Source organism: Pituophis catenifer, unplaced genomic scaffold (assembly GCF_029215685.1).
Source record: "Pituophis catenifer annectens isolate HBS135680 unplaced genomic scaffold, rPitCat1.0.hap2 SCAF_1, whole genome shotgun sequence".
NCBI classification, from domain to species: domain Eukaryota; kingdom Metazoa; phylum Chordata; class Lepidosauria; order Squamata; family Colubridae; genus Pituophis; species Pituophis catenifer.
In genome coordinates, this window is record NW_027256881.1 from 6,344,552 (window position 1) to 6,366,669 (window position 22,118).

General features: G+C 40.3%; 1 protein-coding gene across 6 annotated transcripts in view; it reads right to left on the minus strand.

The window, feature by feature from the left end:
* MSI2 (musashi RNA binding protein 2) overlaps window positions 1-22,118 on the minus strand; it is a 648,294-nt gene that overhangs the window by 25,977 nt on the left and 600,199 nt on the right. For 2 of the 6 annotated variants that reach the window (XM_070932031.1, XM_070932034.1), the window contains one exon: window positions 5,341-5,517. The exons of the other annotated variants lie outside the window; for them this stretch is intronic. In XM_070932031.1, the coding sequence (XP_070788132.1) occupies window positions 5,341-5,517 (177 nt within the window). The remainder of the gene's footprint in view (window positions 1-5,340; window positions 5,518-22,118) is intronic. 6 annotated transcript variants of the gene reach the window in all.

Consider the following 22,118-nt stretch of genomic DNA (forward strand, 5'->3'; position numbering starts at 1 on the left):
ATATTCCACCCTTTACACCAAAACAAACACAAAAATCTACTTTCTATCTTTTTGCTCTCCAGCATCATCAGGCTGCCCTCTCTTGTACTTCTGTGCCTTTTTTCATGTTTATGTTATGTATCGGTCATCATGCATGATAACCCTCCACAGTTCTCTTATTCTTCGTATCACCTCAGTTTCTCTGTCTGCTTAATACAGAGAAGATACAATCAATCACTTTACTCACAGGATAAACCAACCCCCTTCTAATTCAATGTACAAAACCACACGTGACTCTCAGCTACAGAAAACCATCACATGATGTTGGTGGGTTTATACTGACTGGGGTTGGGGGGGGGGGACCAGTTTGGTGTAGAGTTAAGGTGCTGGCCTAGAAATCAGAAGACAGTGAATTCTAGTCTTGCCTTAGGCCGGAAACCCAGCTGAGAGAATTTCGGCTAGTCACTCTTCTCTTAGACCAACTCACCTCATGGAGTTGTTATTTTGGGAAAAATAAGAGAAAGAGAAAGAAATATGTATAGTCACTACCTTGAGTTACTTATAAACAAAATGGGACAAAATGAATAAATGCATAAATACATAAATAAAAGGATTCGATGAAAGGAAGACAAGTTATAAAAAAAATCAGAATTTAAAAAAAGGGTGGAAAATGAAATCTCCAAAACAGGCACTAAAGAAATTAAACTAGTATTCCATATTGTGTTATTTAGCCATGCGTTTTGCTGATTGGATTAGGTCAACCTTCTCAAAAGTAAACCTCCTCAAATGTATTGGTCTGGCCGTTAACCACTATGGTGGTCCAAGATCTTGAGAGCAACAAAATTGGAAAGAGCTAGAGAACTTATTTTCTTCAGGCGCTATTTTTCTTTTATTTATTTATTTATTTATTTATTTAATTAAATTTTTATACCGCCCTTCTCCAAAATAGGACTCAGGGCGGTGCACAGCCAAGGTAAAAACAAGACATATATACAAACATGGTGAATCTAAAAAACTATTTAAAATAATTAAATGTTTTGGCCGAATTAAAACCATTTCCAATTTAAAATCAATTTAAAAATTAAAAAATTTGGTCAAGCCAGCCCAGCTTGTTGGAATAAATAGGTTTTTAGGGCCCGACGAAAAATCCGGAGGTCTGTTATTATGCGTAATTCTGGGGGGAGGGTGTTCCAGAGGGTAGGCGCCACCACAGAGAAGGCTCTCCCCCTGGGGGTCGCCAGCCGACATTGCCTTTTGTTGCTTGGCTACAGAAAAATCATTATGGAAACCTTGAGGGCTCGTGGAGTTCAACCCCCCCCAAAAAGGTATCATGTGCTGTTGGAAATTAAGCATTTTTAATTTAGTATACATTCCATATTTGACAAATGGGGCAGAGGACAAGTGATTGTACAAGCCTCTTGTTATGGAACATGACACCTAATTTAAATTCTCCCTGCTTTTTTCTCCTTGCTAGATTTGATATCCATCGTTCGTTGTGTGACCTTCTATGGTTTTTTTTTTTTTTTTTGTAATGCCATCATCTGGGCACAATTTCCAAATCTCATTAGGAATGCAATTATTTTCATATACACTTTTCAAGTTCATACTTCCTCCCTCCCAGACATTCTGATTATCTACCTAGAGCTTTTGAATATTATTTCTGTCACTGCTAGAGTGAGTCTTGTTGATAAAACAATGTAAGAGAGAAATTCTGAAGATCAAATTGAGCAGCAAAGTTTTTGCAACTAAATTTAACAGGCTTCATTGGCAATATTTGAAAATAGTATTGGAAAGTGATATTGTAAACTAGCTCCAAACAAGTCCTTTAGATCTTCTCAATTTGATGCATTTACCTCTTGAGATTCCCAAAGTTCTCTCAGCTTCAGACCTGGCTTTCCACAGAGTGTAAATATATGGGGAAATTTGAGAATACTTTGGAATAGGTATTTTCTGTGCAATTTGTGGGTCAAGTGGTTACATGTGGTTTCTTCAGGCAGAATTATAAAGGAAAGCTTGCAGGAGGAACACTATCCAATGACCATACAAAGGAATGCAATTAAAATGATTTTGAACCAAATTAGGCTTTCTGAGTTTCTATTCAATCATGTCATGGACCTGATCAAAGCCCCTTTGGGCATCCCAATGACCTGCTGCTGTTTTTTTTTTTTTTGCTTTAATTTATATGCCGCCTTTCTCCGGAGACTCAGGGCGGCTTACAATGCGTTAAGCAATAGCCTTCATACTTTTGTATATTTATTCAAAGTCAGCTTATTGCCCCCACAATCTGGGTCCTCATTTCACCTACCTTTGAAAGGATGGAAGGCTGAGTCAACCTTGAGCCTGATGAGATTTGAACTTGCAGTAATTGCAAGCAGCAGTTGTTAATAACAGTGCTTTAGTCCACTGTACTACAGGCTCTGTTTTATTTATTTATTTATTTATTATATTTATATACTGCCCTTCTCCCGAAGGATAATTAAAAACATCCCATTAAATCCAATTAAAATTTAAAACCGTTAAAATTAGGCTAGCCCGGCTTGCTGGAATAACAAAGTCTTCAGGGCACGGCGGAAGGTGCGCAAGTCCAGGATCCTCCGTACCTCCGGGGGCAGCTCGTTCCAGAGGGCAGGAGCCCCCACTGAGAAGGCTCTCCCCCTGGGGGGGTCGCCAGTCGACATTGTCTGACCAACGGCACCCCGAGGAGCCCTGCCCTGTGTGAGCGTACTGGCCGGTGGGAGGCTGTCAGTAGCAGAAGGCAGTCCCGTAAATACCCAGGTTTTAATCCTAATCCACAAAGATGAACTAGGACTTCTCATCCAAGAACAACAGAATAACAGAGTTGGAAGGGACCTTGGAGGTCTTCTGAACTGACGAAGCTTCTTGGATGGGAAGCGAAATGTTTTCAAGGGGGGAAAAAAACAAAGAAGCCCAGATGCTTTTTGAAAGAACAAATGGGATGAACTTGGATATTAACTTCAAGCCTACCTCCAAATAAATCCAATGACGGGCCAGAAAGGTCACCACTGAAAGATAAATTCTTTTCAGCAATCTAAGGAGGGATTTCCAGCTATGGATCCATTAGGCCATCTGCCTTACTACATGGATCATTACTCTGATGTGACTTCAGAAAGTAAGTGGGGAAACGCTGGTTTCCATCTTCAAAGTGATTCTCACCCCCTCCCCACCGCCCCCCAACACTTTTATATCCAACAACGGACTTTGGTATATATAAGTCTATGAGGCAATCTGCTTGGTAAGAACGTTCGTAGGATGTTAACAGAATTTTTTTTTAATGTGCCCTTATGTTGGTTTTAGCATGTTGTGCAGAGTCAAAATGATCTCCTCTAAGTGGTTCGTTCTGAATGAATATTTTAAGCCTAGCAGGAGACAATTAGGCCATGCAACGAAATATGTACAACTGGAACTGATGGGTAATAGAGTTGGCATCAAAATACAAGAATGCCTGTTCTCATTTGAGTCCTCTTCCAAGTGTAAAATCCTAACTATTTAGCATTTGAATATGGAAAATTACAATTAATCTGCATGGAATTTGTGTATGCCAATGAGAATTTTGTATGCAATTATGTGTTTTGATTTAACTTGGAAAGAAATCCCAGAGGGCAGTTTATCCCAGACACCAGCCAGCTATATAACCACTGAGTTACTTTTCAGGGCTGGTTCAAGCTGATCTCTAGCATCATAGTTTACCAATCAGCAAAGGAAATATATGAACAGATTGTTGAATAATAGTTTTTCAACCCAGCTTGCAATATGGGAATAAACATTCCTCTCTCGGTTTCAGCTCAAGCTCTCAATTGCAGGGACAGTTGAATAAATCTGGATAGCACTACTCAGGATTCCAAATGAATTAGATGGCAGGGCTGCTCTAAAGTGGAATTCCTTTAACTCACAGTTAACTCGAGCGTGCAATTTGTGGGTCAAGTATTGCTCTTATGCAAAGGACTGTCATGCTGAACATGGGGCAAAATGGTCTAATTTGTTCAGAATTGTTCCAAAAGGCAGGAGAGGAAACCATGGATGTAAATGGCAAGAAAGTAGATTTCAGTTGGAGATCAATCTTCCTAACAGAGCTGTTCAACAATAAAACAGATTGTGTTTAGGAAGTGGTAGACTCTCTTTTGCCACACAGGCTGGAAAGAGAGGCTGAATGGCCATCTGTCAGGAATGCTATACTGAATATTCCTGCACTGGGCGAGTCTTGGACCAAATGATATATGAACTTTTACTTTTATGACATGAAACCTTAAATATCTGCCATCTTCCCCTCCTCTCTCCTGTCACTCAAAGATTACATTCGTAATTCATCCACTTCTTTTTTCAAATAGATATAGCTTATCATTTGTCCGAATATGGAACTGTGGTTAGTTTAAACTATGGTTATTTCAAACATTTTAGTTTCAGAGCCTTATTTTCTTTTTTCTTTGGAAAAACAAAACAAAACTGTGGTTAGATGATGGAAGCAGCTTATTTTGATGACTTCTGTGCACCAAATATAAACTGGAATGAGTAAAGGAAAAAGTCCCACAGACAAATAAAGGCAATGGAGGATCTTTCTGGGTGAGACTAGGAACGGTATAATTTGACACATTTCAAAACCAATTATCTAAGCGGAAAGAAAGTCAAAAATTCTCAGAACAAAAGCTAACTAAACTTAAATCAACTTTTGTTCTTGTCTTTGATTTAATATCCAGCCAGTGGTAAGAGTTCTGGAGAACCTTCCTCATTCTTTTTTGATGTTGTTTGATCTCATTAAGCGCACGCACACACGTCAATCTATATCATTTATATTCCCCATTTCTTTATAGGCAACCTGAAGGAAGCTAATAAATCTTTCCAAACGCAAGTCTTTTAGATCAAATACCAGTACAATCAACGGAATATCTTTATGAAGTTAAAAAAGAAAGTGCAGCAACTTCACTGGGATCAAAAACAGGTCTTGAAAAAAGTCAAGGCCTCTTGCATTTTCCATTTGACTCTTCCAAGACTACAGATCCAATTCCATGGAAGAAGGCCACATTTTATCTAAGGGCATGGCAATGGAAATCCTCTCCACATAAAATGCACTCATGCAATGGCCTTCGGCATCTTGCCAACCATTTCCCTGTCAGGCATTATGCCTCTACCCAGATGTTTATCACATTTGGACCGACTGTTGAAAGAAATGTCACAATTCAGAATTTAAGGAAAGTTCATCCAAATTCTGAAACTAACAAGACATACATAAGAATGAACTTTGGTAGCCATGCAAACGTTCTTCTGTATGCCAAAAAATAAGAGATGCTGTTACCATAATTGTATTGCATTGTTTGCTTCCCCAAAGGAATGAAATTCCATACAAACCTGGGCTTTTAAACTGATCCGGGCTGGGAAGGTGGTGGAGGGGGGAGTTACTCGCTGAAGCAGGGTGCTCGCTACGAAGCATCTGAGCCACCCGAGGCCCCATGGAATCATAGTCCGCATACGATAATGGAGCCCGTTGGTCACCGGGCGGAGAATAGAAACCATAATCGGGGATCCCTGGAGATACAGTGACTCTATCATTGCAGATACTAGATTGGTGCTAATTTTCAATATTAAAAATGTACTTTTTTTTTACAGTTATAATCATTGAAACACAAGGCAAATATTACAAAGTAGAGTTTTGAAAACAAAATGGTTCATACATGCCCCCAATATCCTTGCTGTTTTACTCAACTTTGTTGGTACAAAAACAAGACTGGATATAAAACAAGGAAACTCACCACTTCATTTACTAGAAGCCTTTTTCCAGAGCAGGAAAGACTTCAATGCATGAGAATGAAATATTGGCCCTACTGATTAAAATAATAATACATTGCAGTGAAGAACTGAAGGAAAAAGCTAATTAGAGCTAATTTTTAAAGCCTGTGAAAATTTCCTTATCCCTTGCCTACAGAAAATCTCCATCTCCCATTTATTGAGATATATAGATTTATTTGAATTATGCACATTTAGACATCCATAATATCCATACCAAAAGTCAATGTGTGAGCACAAACTTTCTTAATCACAAATAGTAAATGTGTCTTTCCCCTGATTTATCTTACCTCAAATGTCCTGAAGTTCTGGATTCTCCAAGACATCCTCTTTTAATACTATATCATTTAGGCACTGCAGTTAAGTGTACTATACTATCTCACAAGCCACAAGAAGTGAAGTTCTCCTTCTCAAGTCAAACTTAGAACAGTAATAACTATTGCTTTTATAAGACTTGTCAGTTTAAGGTGAGCCCCACAATCAATTGATTTGAGTCAGAGTAAAAAGAGAAAGACAAATTCTCTGAAACTGCACATCATCTCAAGACTGAGAACTTCTGAGAAAATAAATACATCAAGAACAAAAATTATAGATGAAGCTCAGCTCCTCTTGTATCTTAGCAAAAGGGAGAAAATGCAGTCTGGCCCAAAATGATAAATGCTACAATTCAGTCAGATTTCGGATATTTAATTTAACTTAAACTCAAAATGGTGCATCTTAAGATGGAAGCACCTTAATTTTTGAAGAGGAGTTCTCAAATAGGTTTGTGAAACGTATTTGTGCATAGATTTTAATGAAACAGGCTACCTGTTTGTTCCTTGTGTTTAAGCAAATTTGTGATGTACAAGAATAGCAGATTCCCTAACACTTGGATGGAAAATGTACACACCACTTAGAATCTTGCAATCAGCAAAGGGTTCTCTAGCAGCTGAAGAGCTTCCCATTAATATCTCTATGTAACCGCTGGGTAAGGACACCTGTTGGTTGAAGGTCAAGTATTGCCAATATTATTCAAAGTGTTGGCCATCATTTATAAAGCTCTTCATGACATAGGGCCAAGTTATCTGAAGGACTAGCTCCTATAGTTTTAAGAGCCAACAAAATGGGTAAGTTCTGGGTCCCCTTGATTGAACAGTTTCATCTTTGGGGACAGAGGAAATGTGCCTGCTCCATTGTGGTGCCAGGTGCAGAGACTAAGGAAGATGTCCTTGATGGAAATCATTTTTAAGTCCAGAAAATGTTAGGAAGCTGCTTGGACAGGGCTTCTCTTATTCCCTGAAGGAGGAGGAGGTGAAGGCTCAGTATAATCAGACTTGCAATATTCTGTTATATTATATGCTAATCTCACTATATGTTGTTTTAGCCTTCCTGTGGAATTGATTTCATTGTCTGGTCAAGGCTGACATATGTCTTCTGGAATAATGTCCCCTTGACAGCTTTCTGGGAGGCATTAAAAGTCCTGACCTTGAGGTAGGGTCAGTGGTGAGTTTCAATTTTTTTTACTACCGGTTCTGTGGGCGTGGCATGGCGGGTGTGGCATGGCGGGTGTGGCATGGCTTGGTGGGCGTGGCAGGGGAAGGATACTGTAAAATCTCCATTCCCTCCCCAATCCAGGGGAAGGATACTGCAAAATCCCCATTTCCTCCCAATCAGCTGGGAGGCAGAGAATAGATAGGGACGGGTCCAGTCAGAGGTGGTATTTACCAGTTTTCCAAACTACTCAACATTTCCACTACCGGTTCTCCAGAACTGGTCAGAACCTGCTGAAACCCACCTCTGGTTAGGGTGGATGGAACCCCTCACTAGATAGGTTTGTCAAATGCTTTCTCAAGTTCTGATGTAATTTGTGTTGTTTTTATATAGTTAGCAGTCCAGTCATGTGATAGTTGAAGTAAAAAAATAATAATCAAATGACAATCCAAGAAAGATCGGCATAGGGAAAAATACATAACAGATTTTGTGTGTGTGTGTGTGTGTGTGTGTGTGTGTGTGTGTGTGTGTGTGTGTGTACAATTTGACTATGCTTTCACTTTTGGAATAGTACTCTCTTTCTGCTTTCATTTAACTGTGCTACTGAAACATTTCTCTTTTTCGGAATTCACGGTGTACTGTATTCAAAGAAGGTATTGGCTTTATAATTTGTAAACGGTCTCATAAGTAGTTATTTAAATCTCAAACACACGTACAAATAATTCCCATCTCCCATAAGAACATTTGAGGCAGAATTAACTAGTATAGAATTTATTTCCATGCCAGCTTTTATATCAAGTAGTACCTTTTGGTCCTGCCTTATGTTCCTGAAAGAATTGACAGATTGGATTTCAAATATTTCTCTTTTCAATTACATTAGCTGTTGGGACCTCAAAACTGCCTGTAGGTTGCTTTTTTAAGATCATGCAGCCACATGGGATATGTCTGCTCAGATGGATGAAAATAATTGTCTCAACTGGGGAACTGTTTACATCTATAGCCTACTTCTAGGGACCTCCAGGGGACACTTAAAAAGTGGGTATTCCGATCTTAGCTCAGCACAAGCCTAGCAAACATCTTACAGAGGTTGCATGGACACCACCTGAAATCTTGCCCTGTGTCTGCCCAACAAGTTAACTATTTTGTTAGTAGTCATTATCTATATGTAATTTTCACTGTCTGCATTCCAGTTTCCTCTGGAGTCTCTTTTTAGCACTTGAGGGGCTGTCACAGAGCGGAAGGGGAGGGTGTCAACCTATTCTCCAAAGCACCTGAGGGCACAATGAGAAGTAGTAGGTGGAAGATCATTAAAAAGAGATCCAGTCTAGAATTAAGGAGAAAATTCTTGGCAGTGAGAATAATCAGTGGAATGATTTGCCTTCCACCCAAGTTGTGGGTGCTCCATCACTGGATGTTTTCAAGAAGAGACTGGACAACCATTTGTTCAGAATAGTATAGGGACTCCTGCTTGAGCAAAAGGTTGGACTATAAGGCCTTTAAAGTCCCTTCTGTTATTGTATAATCTACTAGTTTCCCTTTCCCTATAACCAATGGAAACATGCACACACACACACATACGATTGTGCAAGTGATATGCTCAAAAGAGGGATGTGAAGCCCATGGGCCACTGCTGGAGGACAAAGCAAGATAGAGGAAGACCCCATATTGTCGTAATGCCTTTTGGAAAGGAAGATCACACTGACAACAACCTGCTGACATCGCTCGCAGTCTGTCTCTGATTCTCCCCTCACACTTGCCATAAGCAACCGCATGCAATTTGGCAGCCTTTGCACCATCAGTGTTTATGATAATAGCCATGTGTGCTTGAAAGCAGCAGGAAATTTTCAATATAACTATCATTAAGACAAAACGCTTTAAATCAAAGCCATTACTGGTACTGAGAGTTAAAGCTCACAAGATTAGGCTGCTTTTTATCTTTATGAAAAATTCATAGAACAAGCTGCCAAACAACATCTTCTTGCTCGAGAGAGTAAATGATATAATAATATTTAATGCTGCCGATACAGATGAAAGTGGAGGCATAAGTTGCATGCTGTAATGTGTACATCAGGGAGACTATGTTGAACAAGGAGCTCTGACACTTAGCACATGTAATGCTGGGTAGACAAGCAAATGGGAAGCCTGCTGTTGCCTTCCCCAACTTTTAGACTTCAAAGATCAGCGGCTGCTCTTCACTTTCCTTGCAATTTGGTTGCAAATGTACAGCTGCAGTGCAAAGGTGGAACTAAATTCTCCAGGGCTGATTCAGCCAACAGAATGCAAGAAACACTGAAGCCCTTGAACGAAAACCACTCAAAACTCATGTGGCTTTTGTTGGTCAAGAACCAGGGGTTTTCAAGAACCCTGTAGGCCAGGCATCCAAGCCCCTCAACTGTTTGGAGGGGGAAATAAATATCGGTTTAAACCATGCTACCAAAATACAGGTAGTTCTCATTTAGTGACTGAAAATGGTTCCAACAACCATTTTGGTTGTTAAACAAAGGGGTCACTAAACGAACACATAACAGAGAGAAGGGGAGAGAGAGAAAAAAAATTCCTGCAAAGATCACTGGCTGCTGCTTTCTCATTCAGATAAATCTCTGTAGTACAGTGTTCTATTTGTACTGATTGCTTATTTGTACCCTATGACTATCATTAAGTGTTGTACCTTATGATTCTTGATGAACGTATCTTTTCTTTTATGTACACTGAGAGCATATGCACCAAGACACATTCCTTGCGTGTCCAATCACACTTGGCCAATAAAAAATTCTATTCTATGCCTTACAGGCTGGAGAGATAAAGCTATCTCTTCTCGAGCTGCTTTTCTTCTAGTATATGCTTCCCTGAAAAGTGCTAACCACAAGTTAACAAGCTCAGCTTTGTAATCTTAGTTAGCTGGTTAGAACCTTCCCTTGGACGTGCAGCTGCTGCCTGTTAACTGACCAGACCTTAATCAGTTTCACATTGAAGGCTTTTATTGTGCATTTGTTGGAACATGAATTATGGTTGCTTATTACCATATTTGCAAATTGTCGCTTTTTGAAGCAGCTGCTAAACAAAGACTGCAAGTTGTTGACCTTTGAAATCATGTGATGTCTTTTTCATTGGCTGTGTGTCTGAACTTTCTTTAGTGGCACTTTATTGCTGAGGAAGCTCTGACATTGCTTCTTTGTAGATATGATAGGTTGCTAACAAAGTCAAAGGGGAGTGGATATCATCAATGTTGTCTTAAGGAATGATGAACTCAAGGAATTGAGCTACCTCTTCCCTCAAGTCTTTGACTTGCTTATGAGGAATGCTATAAGCTCACTGTACACAGGGCAGGGGAAAAAAAACTATAAATATGTAACATCATACATTATTCCGCACGTCAGCATTAAAATGTGTTAGAATAATTTAAAGCCAAGATTACTGTAAGTAGCATTCATTTACACCTGCAGAAATGTTCTTTTTTTGCATTTCACTCCTGAGATGAAATTGAAGGAGATCTACAAGTGAAACAACTGGCACTGTTCAAAAGTATCTTGGTTTACTTTCTACCATACATCTTATGTTTTTGAATAGCTAAGCTGCTCGGCTCCTGATTTGGAGTTCATGATGTTGGAGGAACAGAGGAGCATTTACAGAGATGGAATTCAAGATAATGGGAGTCTGACAGAAAGCAGATTTTGGCAATATGACTGACTGACTGAATAGAAAAGTCTATGTTTTCTTACAAATCCTTGCAGGACAACTATGTTAAAAGTAGTTTGCATGAAGTACAGGATAATGAATTGTAGAAAGGTACAAAAAGAAATTCATATTGCAAGCTGTCAAGTTCCATCTACAGGGGTCTACCAGTGTTTGGCTCAGAGTCCAAAATGGCAATCTGGTAGAGAAGAAAGGAGTTAATTACTGGACCGTGATTCTTCCTTGTGTGGTTTCCTGAAGTTGCATCAGCATTTATTAGAGTGATAAATTATTCTTCGCTAATTTGCCATAAAATAAATAGCATCTGGCATTACTCCAAAGCTCTACTAAAACAAAGCAATTCTGCTGCAGAGAGAGTGCAAAAGAAATGTTGCTTTGTTAAGCCAGGTCACAAGAGTTCTTCTAAAGCAATTATTAAAAAATGCAGCTATTGCTAACAATAGCAGTAAAGCAGTCTCTTTAATAGCTACTTTAGCAAAATGTAAATTTGAGCAACTGATAAAAGAGTGCTAACAAGTGATTGGGGGACGCATCGGCAAAATACTTGATGGGCGCAGGTTTTCTTTTTAAACCAACTAAAATCAATCAAAATCATTTTTCTAGGGCTTGCAATTGCTCTTGATGGCAAACAAACGTACCTCTCATCAAAACGAGGATGTTTTACACAAAACCAATATTTAGGAAATTCTCCCCATCAGAAATATTACAGGACGACATTCGCGCAGGAAGCCAATCCCATCGCACTCAAGTCTGGGCCAAATTTGGCCAAGAGAAGCAGCAATCAAGGAGCCAATTTTTTTTCTTGCAGCTTTTGACAAAAGATTTTCCACTTGAGGGGTTCATCTTTAATCATTATAAAAGCACAGAAGTTTAATCCATGTTTGATGTAAATGCTAATAACGGCGTGTCCTTGAAGTTCAAAGTGGTCTTTGTGCATGGCAATAATTAGCCAAGCAAGGTGGTCTCTCGGCCTTCTCCTGCTTCTAATGACATCCTTAACAACAAACAAATATCAGCTTTGCAAAGGCGGTAACCATTATTATTATTATTTTTTTGACAAGTAGTTTTGGAGGATAAAAGAGATTTCATCCCCAAGCTCTGTGCTATCAGTCTGAAATGGTGGAGAACAACTATGCCGGAAGTTTCAAAAGCTGGAAAAATGCAAAACAGACTATTCTTTCCAGTAGATTAGTAGAGACATTAATTAATATGGGGGATATATTGGATTCTTACAAGAGATGTAGAATCGGTGCCACCTTTTACAAAGATAGGAGTGAAACTATTGCAATGGGATACCTCGAATCCTCCGCTTTTTCGAATCTCCAAAAATGATAGTGGGGTGAACAGTATCAAAAGTCACGAAGAGAGCAAGGAGTATCAACAAAATCACCATTCCCTTATCTCTTCTCCAGTGCAGCAGAGAACATCCCTTGGAGTCAACAAGGCTGCTGCCTCTGTGCAGGAGCCAAATGTAAATTGAGACTGGAAACGATCCAGATAATTCATGTTCTCCCAGAACCAATGGAATTGCAGGGCCTCTGTCTTTTCTACCTGCTAGAGATGGATTGATGAGCATAAGCCAACAATTGTCCAAGATGGCTTGCACTAGCAATAACATCCTTAAAATGTTGCTTAAAAGGAGCCTCATTGCTATCTGCCCACAGAAAGATCCTAATGATCTCAGAAACCATAGGCCAAAGAGTGTTCTTGAGGCCCTTATCTGCCAAGACAGGGAAGGAATCCATTAGGCAAGAGTTACAGGTCTTATGATATCCTCAAGGGCAAAACATGAAACTGTCCCAAAAGGCTCAAGAACAACATGCATTCCAATGCTTTTATCTAAGATGCATAGCCCAAACAATGAACAAATTGCTGAACGAAACCGGTATAATACTGCTGCAGGGCCCAAGGCCATGTTATCCAACCAACAGTGTAGAATCAGAGCAAAACTAGTGGTGAAATGTAAAATTTGTTACTACCGGTTCTGTGGGCGTGGCTTGGTGGTGGTGGTGGTGGTAATGTGACTGGGTGGGCGTGCCCAACTTTTTTTTTTTTAACTTTTAAAAGCATTTTTTCGGCCGAAGAAATGCTGGGCATGGGGGGGGTGGGGGTGGGGCAGGGATTTTTGCTACCGATTCTCCGAACCACCCATCATCATTGCTACCGGATCAAACGATCCGGTCCGAACCGGGAGCATTTCACCCCTGAGCAAAACATTTTTTTTAAAAAAATTGCCATGGTACGTACATCACAACTGATCAGATTCAATCTTGATCTGTATTATAGTTGTTCTTAACACCTTTCTTCTGAACGCTTAGAAATGATTTGTATAAAGCAGGGGTCTCCAACCTTGGCAGCTTTAAGACTTGTGAACTTCAACTCCCAGAGTTCTGGGAGTTGAAGTCCACAAGTCTTAAAATTGCCAAGGTTGGAGACCCCTGGTATAAAGCACCTGGGAAATCAAATTCAGACATTCAGCCCTTCATGTCTGACTCTCCCTTATCTTCTTTGAAGTGGATAGAGTTTTTCTTCCCTGTTAAGGGTCACATTCTCCTGGAAATAATCTCTTTCATCATCATCTATCTATCTCTCCCAAGAAGCAATATGCAGGGAATGGGCCTCTTACCAGGAGTCAGTTTTATGTAAGTAAGAGGACTCTGAAATTGATCCAAGCACCACACATGAGAGTTTTCTTGGCAAGAAGTGGTTTGACCTTAGCTTCGTAGGGCGGAGAGAGTGTGACTGGCCTAAGATCACCCAAATGGCCTTGTGACTAAGATGGAACCAGAAGTAGCCTTAACCACTACACCAAACAGGCTCTCTTTAAAGGGGTGGGCTGCTGGGGGTTCGCAGGGGTTCAAGAGAACCTCTAGCTAAGATTCTGTGCAGTTCGGAGAACCCCCAAATCCCACTCTGGCTGACCCTGCCTACCCGCCTCTCCCTTCTCAAGAGTCCTCACGCGGCCCATTTTAGATGCAGATAAGTGCAGGGCATGCACAGAGGCTCGGGGAGGGCGAAAAACGGGCCTACCGGAAGTTCGGGAATGCTGGAAACGGGCCCATTTCCGGCCTCCAGAGGGCCTCCAGCGCCTGGGGAGGACATTTTCGGCCTTCCAGAGGCTCAAGGAAAGTTTCCGGTGCCCAGGGAGGGTAAACCCCCTTCCCTGCGGTGCAGGAGGCCGACTAGGCCACGCCCACCATGGCCATGCCCACCCAACTACTGGGCAGAGAACCCCTTGCTAAAATATTTGAAGCCCATCCCGGATATAATTTTAATAAAAACAGTTCTCTCTATATCTAGCCTTCATTTTTCTTCCTCTTGATCTCATTTTTCAAACCAGGATTGCTCATTTTGTTCAATACAGGTGGGAGCACCTTAATAACTTCAGCTGACTCCAAAAATACTAAGCAGATTTAGTACTTAAATGGAGACAATCAGGGGAACCCTAGTTCAACTTGATAAAGCTTCTGGAAGGTGGCAAGATCAAATCACTTACAGTATATATTGTTATTACCTAGAAAACATCGATGTGCCCATATTGTAACCAAGAGTTGAGCTTGAATTGAAAATAATTTTTTGTGGGGGGGATATCTATATTATTTTTTTCAACTGCCAAGTCATATTTTCTATTCCTTTTATTTCTGCATTGGCTTCGTATTATGAGCGGACAGTTTTATTAGGAGCCTTCACTGATTTGTCCGTTTTGTTTTTGGGCAGTGTGGGCCCTTTGTTTTACTATGGCTTAATCTTTATCTATGGGTCCATTATGTAAAAAAGTACAGAAATGATCTTGAAGAAAATATGTGCGCAATTGTTGGCTTGGAAAAAGCAAGAAGGTGTCAGAAACGCATGACTGTCACACCTTGACATGCTTTGATATAAGAGGAAGGGATAGAGAAACACTTAACAAGCTTTCAAGATGCTGTTCTAATAGCCTTTAGAAATAAAGTGAAATTCCAGCAATCCTTATGGTATCCGTTATCTGACCCCGTGCATCTTTTCTTAAGTGGGTCTATCTTTTAACTTTTCTAAGTCTTGCTTAAGATTTTGAACTCAGCCAAACTGACAATCGCTTCCCTAGCAGAAACTAGACAGCAAACAACTTTATTGCCTAAGTGTGCTCAACAGCAAGCAATATCTCTGGCAGGAACATAAGCAGACGAACTCTGTGCAAAAAGAGACAGCACAAACCTTCATTACAGTGAACAATCTCAGCTTCTTTTCAAATTTACTTCTGCAAAAAAAAACTCCTTAGGTGCCTAGATTCTTTCCCTTCCACTCCAAAGCCAATCTTTTTCCTTTCTATTTATTCCTCATAAATGTTTTGAATTGATTCTTGTCTATTCCTATTTTGCGAGATCTCACAAGCTTTGCCTTGAATTCTAAACAAAAAGCACTGAGTAACTCCGAGGTTAGGGCCTATCGCATATCTTTGACATCTAGCCTCTCTTTTTATTTTCAGATACCTTTTTATGAAAAGCAAAGTAATGAACCAGCACAGAATAAGTCTTGCTATTTATTACAAAGCCACAAAATAAAACATTTTACTTTTTCACTCCACATTTTGCTTTTTCACTCCAAAGATGTCTATTCCTTTTTTTTTTTTTTTTTTTTACCATTGGTGACCAGATTTGCATTAATTGTTTATCACAGCCTGGACAGGCCTTTTATTAATATTAATGAGGGACTGGGAAGAAAGAGCCCCTTTATTTTTAGCCTACTCTAATTGCGTAGTAATTATTCATCTACAAAACAAATGAACCGAACTCCATTGCTATGGTAACTGAAATTCTGGCCTCCCACTGTAACACATTAACAGGCTATCATCCCTGTTATATTTTAAATTGAACCCTTTTGTACAATAGTAGAAAAATAGGCAACTTAAAATAAAGCAGAGACTTTATTCAGCGTTATGTTAATTTCCAATTCTCATTGTTTGGGGATGGCTTTCCCTAGGACTGTGGCGCATCGAATTTTCTGCCTCTGGTTGGGTGCATAGAACCAAACATACTCATTTTCAATACGAAATTCCCCACGTGGTTTTCATAGTCAAGGAGGATAATGATTTGGCACATTTTGATTTGAAAGTTTCTGTTTTTGTAGCTCTCCAAAAGAAGTATTGGGATAAGCTGGCCGTCTACAAGTTCAGAAGTTGTGGGAACTTCATCACTGGAAGCTTTCAAGAAGAGACAGGACTGCCATCTGTCAGAAATGGTGTAGGGTCTCCTGCTTGGGCGGGGGGTTGGACTAGATGACCTACAAGGTCCCTTCCAACTTCTCTTCCAATCTCTTAAAAGTGGCCAAGGAGAAATTAAAGTTTGTCTTATTCAGATGTTACAAAAGTGAGTGTGATAAAAGCTAGTCAACAAGTCTTAAAGTTGCAAAGGTTGCAGACTCCTGATCTATAACAATTGGTTTATCTGATCTTGCACTTGTGGGAAAAACTCTAAGAAAAACAAAATCTTAACTAACAAGAAAAAGTTAGCCTTATACCTTATTCCCTATATGGTTTTAGAGTCTGGGTTCCCTTAAGGAGGTCTATGGGGAAACTAATTTAAAATCATAACAATTTCTTCTTGAGCCTCACACTAATCAATGGTAATTTGGAGAAGTCCATTACTGAATATCACCAAGTTACCTTGTGAGATATGCAGCTATATGCAGTTCCACTATCTAGAACAGGGGTTTCCAACCTTAGCAACTTTAAGACTTGTGGACTTCAACTCCCAGAGTTCCTCAGCCAGCTTTTCTGGGAGTTGAAGTCCATAAACCTTAAAGTTGCCAAGGTTGGAGACTCCTGTTCTAGAAACCTTTGCCTCACAGCGACAAAAATACAATTTCAAAGAGACTTCAGAGATGGTTTTATAAAGTTTTTGTTGTTGTCCTTTGAAGGTGGGAGTGGGATGTCTTTTTTGAGAACAGGGGTTGGGCCTACAAGACTGAAAGGCCAAAACAGTCTCAGAAGCAATGATCAGAAATCCAGTACATGAGGGTGACTTTCCTGGATCATTTGGTGAAAGAAAGAAAATCATAGCGGTGTAATAAAAAGTAGTGAACAACAAAGGCTTCAATTAAAGCTCTAAAATTGCTGAGCTAGTGTAGAATTGCTACGCCAGTGTATAAAAAATGGGAAAAAAATAACCAGCAATCAATCAATTTGTTTCTGAAGCTAAAGCTTTGGGCTGGACTTTTGGGTGCATAGAGTATTTTTCAGTACAAAAGAGCCACAACAGCTTCTGTGTGTGATCCCAGGAGCTTCCTCTGGTAATGAATATTAAAAATTGCACTGCGGTTTTCTGCCTTTTTTAGGAAAGTTCTGCATAAAACAAAAAACAAAAAATGCAAGTCCTAAAAATAGGTTTGATACAGCATTAAAGACACGAGAAGAATTCAAAACTCCTTCCCCAAATTCCAGAAAAACAATAATCTAAATCTAAAGGCACTCTTTTTTTATCTTCAGTCTTCCTACTCTGCTCCTTAGGCTGTTTCTAAATGTTAAGGGCAGCTCTTAGGAGCCCGCCCTCGTTGTTTTTTCATCTAGATAGAGATGTCATGAAAGATCTAGATTAAAAGATGTCATCATATTCGCCATGGCCGGCATTCACTCTAGCAAGTCTGAAAGGAAGAGGAGTAATTTTGACTGAAGTCATGACCCAAAGCAATGTTGTGGCTGTACTGTACCTAGACTTCAGTTAGGCATTTGATAAAGGAGACACACTAAGCACTGATGATGTTACTTAGTTTGGGTAATGAAACGTCTGCAAGAAAACAAGCAAGCTCAGAGAGCACCAAGGACCCCTCAAAGGAGACACAGCCTCCTTCTTAAACCGGAGTAAGAAGTTAGCACCCACCTCTTTCCTAGAGGAATGAAATATTTTGGGAAATATTAAAAAGGCAGAATATTATGTTTCCCTGGATGAGAAATGGAGAAGCATGTTTTAAGGACGAAGCAGCTCCCATCTTCCTGCCTCCACCCTTTGTCAAGGGGCCAGAGGCAGAAACTCAATCTTTGTCAATGGACCATCATCTGCAACACAATAGGACCCATCTAGCAACAGAAACTCACCACATGGCACCTGGGAAGATTACATCAGCCAGCAAGGCTAGCTAAGACCCCCACCCCCTGGGAGTCTGACAACCAATCAGGATACTCTTTCTGGGCCCCAGGAAGTTCAAAGCCAGAGAGGGCATAAAACCTGGGGACTCGCTGTGTCTTGCGCCTTTTCTGTTCAGGAACTCAAACCATGTGATCCTGTCCACCATTAAACCATCTTTCCAAGCAGTCTCCATGTTTCCAGTGTCTTTTACCCCACTTGGAGCTGAATCCAGGATATTTCTTCCTACAATGGAATAATGTGGCATGAATACTATAGTTCCATTACCTGATACATGCACAGCTGGGTGAACAACTGTAGCCAATGCATGGTCTTTAATGGGTCTATGTCCACTTGGAGAGAGGTGTGCAGTGGGCTACTTCAGGGTTCTAGTACTTTTCAACATCTTTACAAATGACTAATATGAGGGAAGATAAGTGATGCATAAAATCTGTGGGTGATACAAAGCTGGAGTGGTGGTGGTGGTGGTGGATTGTTAATATCCCAGAAGATAGGCTCAAGATTCAAAGGCATCTTGATAAATTTGAAGATTGAGTCCAGTGGTGGGTTGCTCCTGGTTCCGTCCAGTTCTATAGAACCGGTAGTAAAACCGGCGGGAGGCTCTGCCTACCCGCCCCAATGTCATCAAGGGGCTTCTGTGCATGCGCAGAAGTGCACGCAGGCTCCCATTGCAAACCAGTAGTAAAGGTAAGTAGGTGGCGCCGAGCCGAGGGTAGGTAGAGCCGAGGTGGCGCAGTGGTTAGAGTGCTGTACTGCAGCTACTTCAGCTGACTGCTAGTTCAGCAGATCAGCGGATCAAATCTCACCGGCTCAAGGTTGACTCAGCCTTCCATCCTTCCGAGGTGGGTAAAATGAGGACCCAGATTGTTGGGGGCAATATAGTATACTGTCGATTGTTGTAAGCCGCCCAGAGTCCTCGGAGAGTGGGCGGCATAGAAATATGATTAATAAATAATAATAATAAAAAAATAAAACCCACCCCTGATTAAGTCCAATCCAATGAAATAATTTTCAGTGGTCAGAAAAGCAAGGTACTGCACGTAGGCAGGGGACAACTCCAGATGCATAGGTATAAGATGGGTTTCTAGCTTAGCAGTAATACTTGCAAGAGCCTTGGTGGCGCAGCAGATTAAAGCACTGTTAAGTAACACCAGATGCCTGCAATTACTGCAAGTTCAAATAACACCAGGCTCAAGGTTGACTCAGCCTTCCATCCTTCCGAGGTAGGTAAAATGAGGACCCGGTTTGTGGGGGCAATAAGCTGACTTTGTATAAAAAAGAACACTGCTTAGGGGGAGCCGAAAGCCCTACTAAGCAGGTATATACAAAAGTATGAAGGCTATTGCTTAACTCATTGTAAGCCGCCCTGAGTCTCCAGAAAAGGGCGGCATATAAATCGAACCAATAAATAAATAAATAAATAAACAAATAAACAAATAAATAAATAAATAAATAAATAAATAAATAAATAAATAAATAAATAAAAAGAATCCTGAGATTACAAGCGAGTCAGCAATGTGCCACAGCTGCCCAAACATCCAATGCAGTTTGGAATGTGTGAACAGAGATACAAGGGCAAGATCGAGGAAAAAGTTAGCACCACTTTATGTTGTACTGGTCAGACTGCCCCTGAAATACCGTCCAGTTCTGGTCACCACAATTTAAAAAAAAAAAAAAAGGACACTGAAGAAGATGCATACAGGCTCTGAAGCCAAACCTTACAAAGAGCAGTTGGCAATTAGGAATGTTTAGCCTAAAAAAAAAAAAATTAAGGGAAGACATGATAGCATTTTTCCAATATATGAAGGCATGTCACAAAGCAGAGGACATGGGTTTACTCTCCAGAGTATCCAAACCTAAGACAGGTAAAAGAGAATCAGTGGGTGGAAGCTTTACAGAAGAGGATCCAAACTCCAAAGGAGGAACTTCCTGACTGTGAGAGCTATTAAGCAATGCAACAGCCTGCCTCCTGAAGACATGGGTGCTCCATTACTGGAGGTTTTCAAGAAAAGATTGGACAGCCATTTCACTTGGAGGGTCTGAGGATTCCTGCCTTAGGCAGGGAATTGGACTAGAAGTCTCAAAGATCCCCTCTAAGTCTATGATTCTCCTGCATAATCTAATCAGATTATCTATCTATCTGCATCTCTACTTGCCTCGTGCTCTAAATGGTTTGAGGCAAGTTAAGCATGGTTCTGAGATGAAAGGCTACAGATATTGCCTGGGCTGGAAAGCATCAAACAGTACTGGAAAACCATTTCTATATGTAAACTCCATCTAGTTTGGCCAACTGCTATATTTGTTGCTGTGATTGGAGTTAGTTAGTTAGTTAGTTAGTTAGTTAGTTAGTTAGTTAGTTAGTGATTGATTGATTGATTGATTGATTGATTGATTGATTGATTGGTTCGATTTATATGCCACCCTTCTCCGGAGACTCAGAGCGGCTTACAATGCATTAAGCAATAGCCTTCATACTTTTGTATATACCTTCGCCCCCCCGCCCCAAGCGGTGTTCTTTTTTATACAAAGTCAGCTTATTGCCCCCACAATCCGGGTCCTCATTTTACCTACCTCGAAAGGATGGAAGGCTGAGTCAATCTTGAGCCTGGTGAGATTTGAACTTGCAGTAATTGTAGGCAGCTGGTGCTACTTAACAGCACTTTAGTCTGCTGCACCACCAAAGCAACGTTATGCAACGTTGTAGGGGACCACAATATTCAGGGAGGCCAATTTAAATTGGATGCAATTTTTGGAAGGACTAGATGGAAACAGCTATCCATTTCCAAGGGAAAGATGCAGGGCAGACTCTTTGACATTGCTCCATCAAGAAAAAAAAAAGAGTTATGTGAACTAGCTTTTCCAGAGTCTACTAAGAACAAAGTAAAAAGCATACAGTGATTTTTGGTCTTTTCAGTCGCAGGGCTATTCAGAAACATGTGAAGTGTGTGAAATGAGGCACCCTGCAAGTCAGAGCAGATTGCATAGGAGGAGTGTTTGCCCATTGAGAATAATTCCACTGATTGAAATGGCTATTAAAAGTTAGTGACTACATCATTAAGGATTTACTTATATCATATTTAAGTCTGCATTCCAGGGCTGGCCACTAATTATGCTGGAAATGATTTGTCAAGTGCCCTGGCTTTTGAATTAAAACCAAAAGTGATTAAAAGCTAATGTTTTACCCATCAACAGAATCTACTGAAATATCTATAGCAGGGGTCAGAACTTGAATACCACAATGGTGGACAATTACACATCATTGTGATAGAATGGAGGCTTTAAGGAAGAAGAAAATGGTTTGCATGGCCAAAAAAAGAAATTGTATAGCTGCATATCTCACAAGGTAATGTGGAGATATTCAGTAATGGACTTCCCCAAATTACCATTGATTAGTGTGAGGCTCAAGAAGAAATAGTTATGATTTTAAATTAGTTTCCCCATAGACCTCCTTAAGGGAACCCAAACACTAAAACCACATAGGGAATAAGGTATCAGGCTAGCTTTTTCCTGTTTGTTAAGATTTTGTTTTTCTTCTTAGAGTTTTTCCCACAAGTGCAAGATCAGATAAACCAATTGTTATAGATCAGGGGTCTCCAACCTTGGCAACTTTAAGACTTATGGACTTCTGGGAGTTGAAGTCCACAAGCCTTAAAGTTGCCAAAGTTGGAGACCCCTGTTACAGATGGCCTTCAGAGGCAGTTCCACTGACATCAAGGCTAAAACCTTGATTTTCTTGCATTGGTTCAACCTTTTTTGAAGGCCAGTCAAGCTGGTAGGTAGCAAGCACATCTTGTTCTGATAAATTCCAAAATTTAATTAATGACAGGGCTTAAAACAAGTTGGCCAGCATGTCCCTGCATCCAGGCCCACAGCATAAGGACAACAAAGGGATCTTAACTCATATAGATAATTCACTGTACCATGTCTGCAGTTGAAGGATAACCAAATGCTTCTTGATCAATGTGTATATTGACAAAGATCTCTAGCTTAATCATCTTGGTTAAGATAGCTGAGCTGAGACTTGGAAGTCTTTCAGGTCTTATCCAATCTGGGTCTTCCAGATGA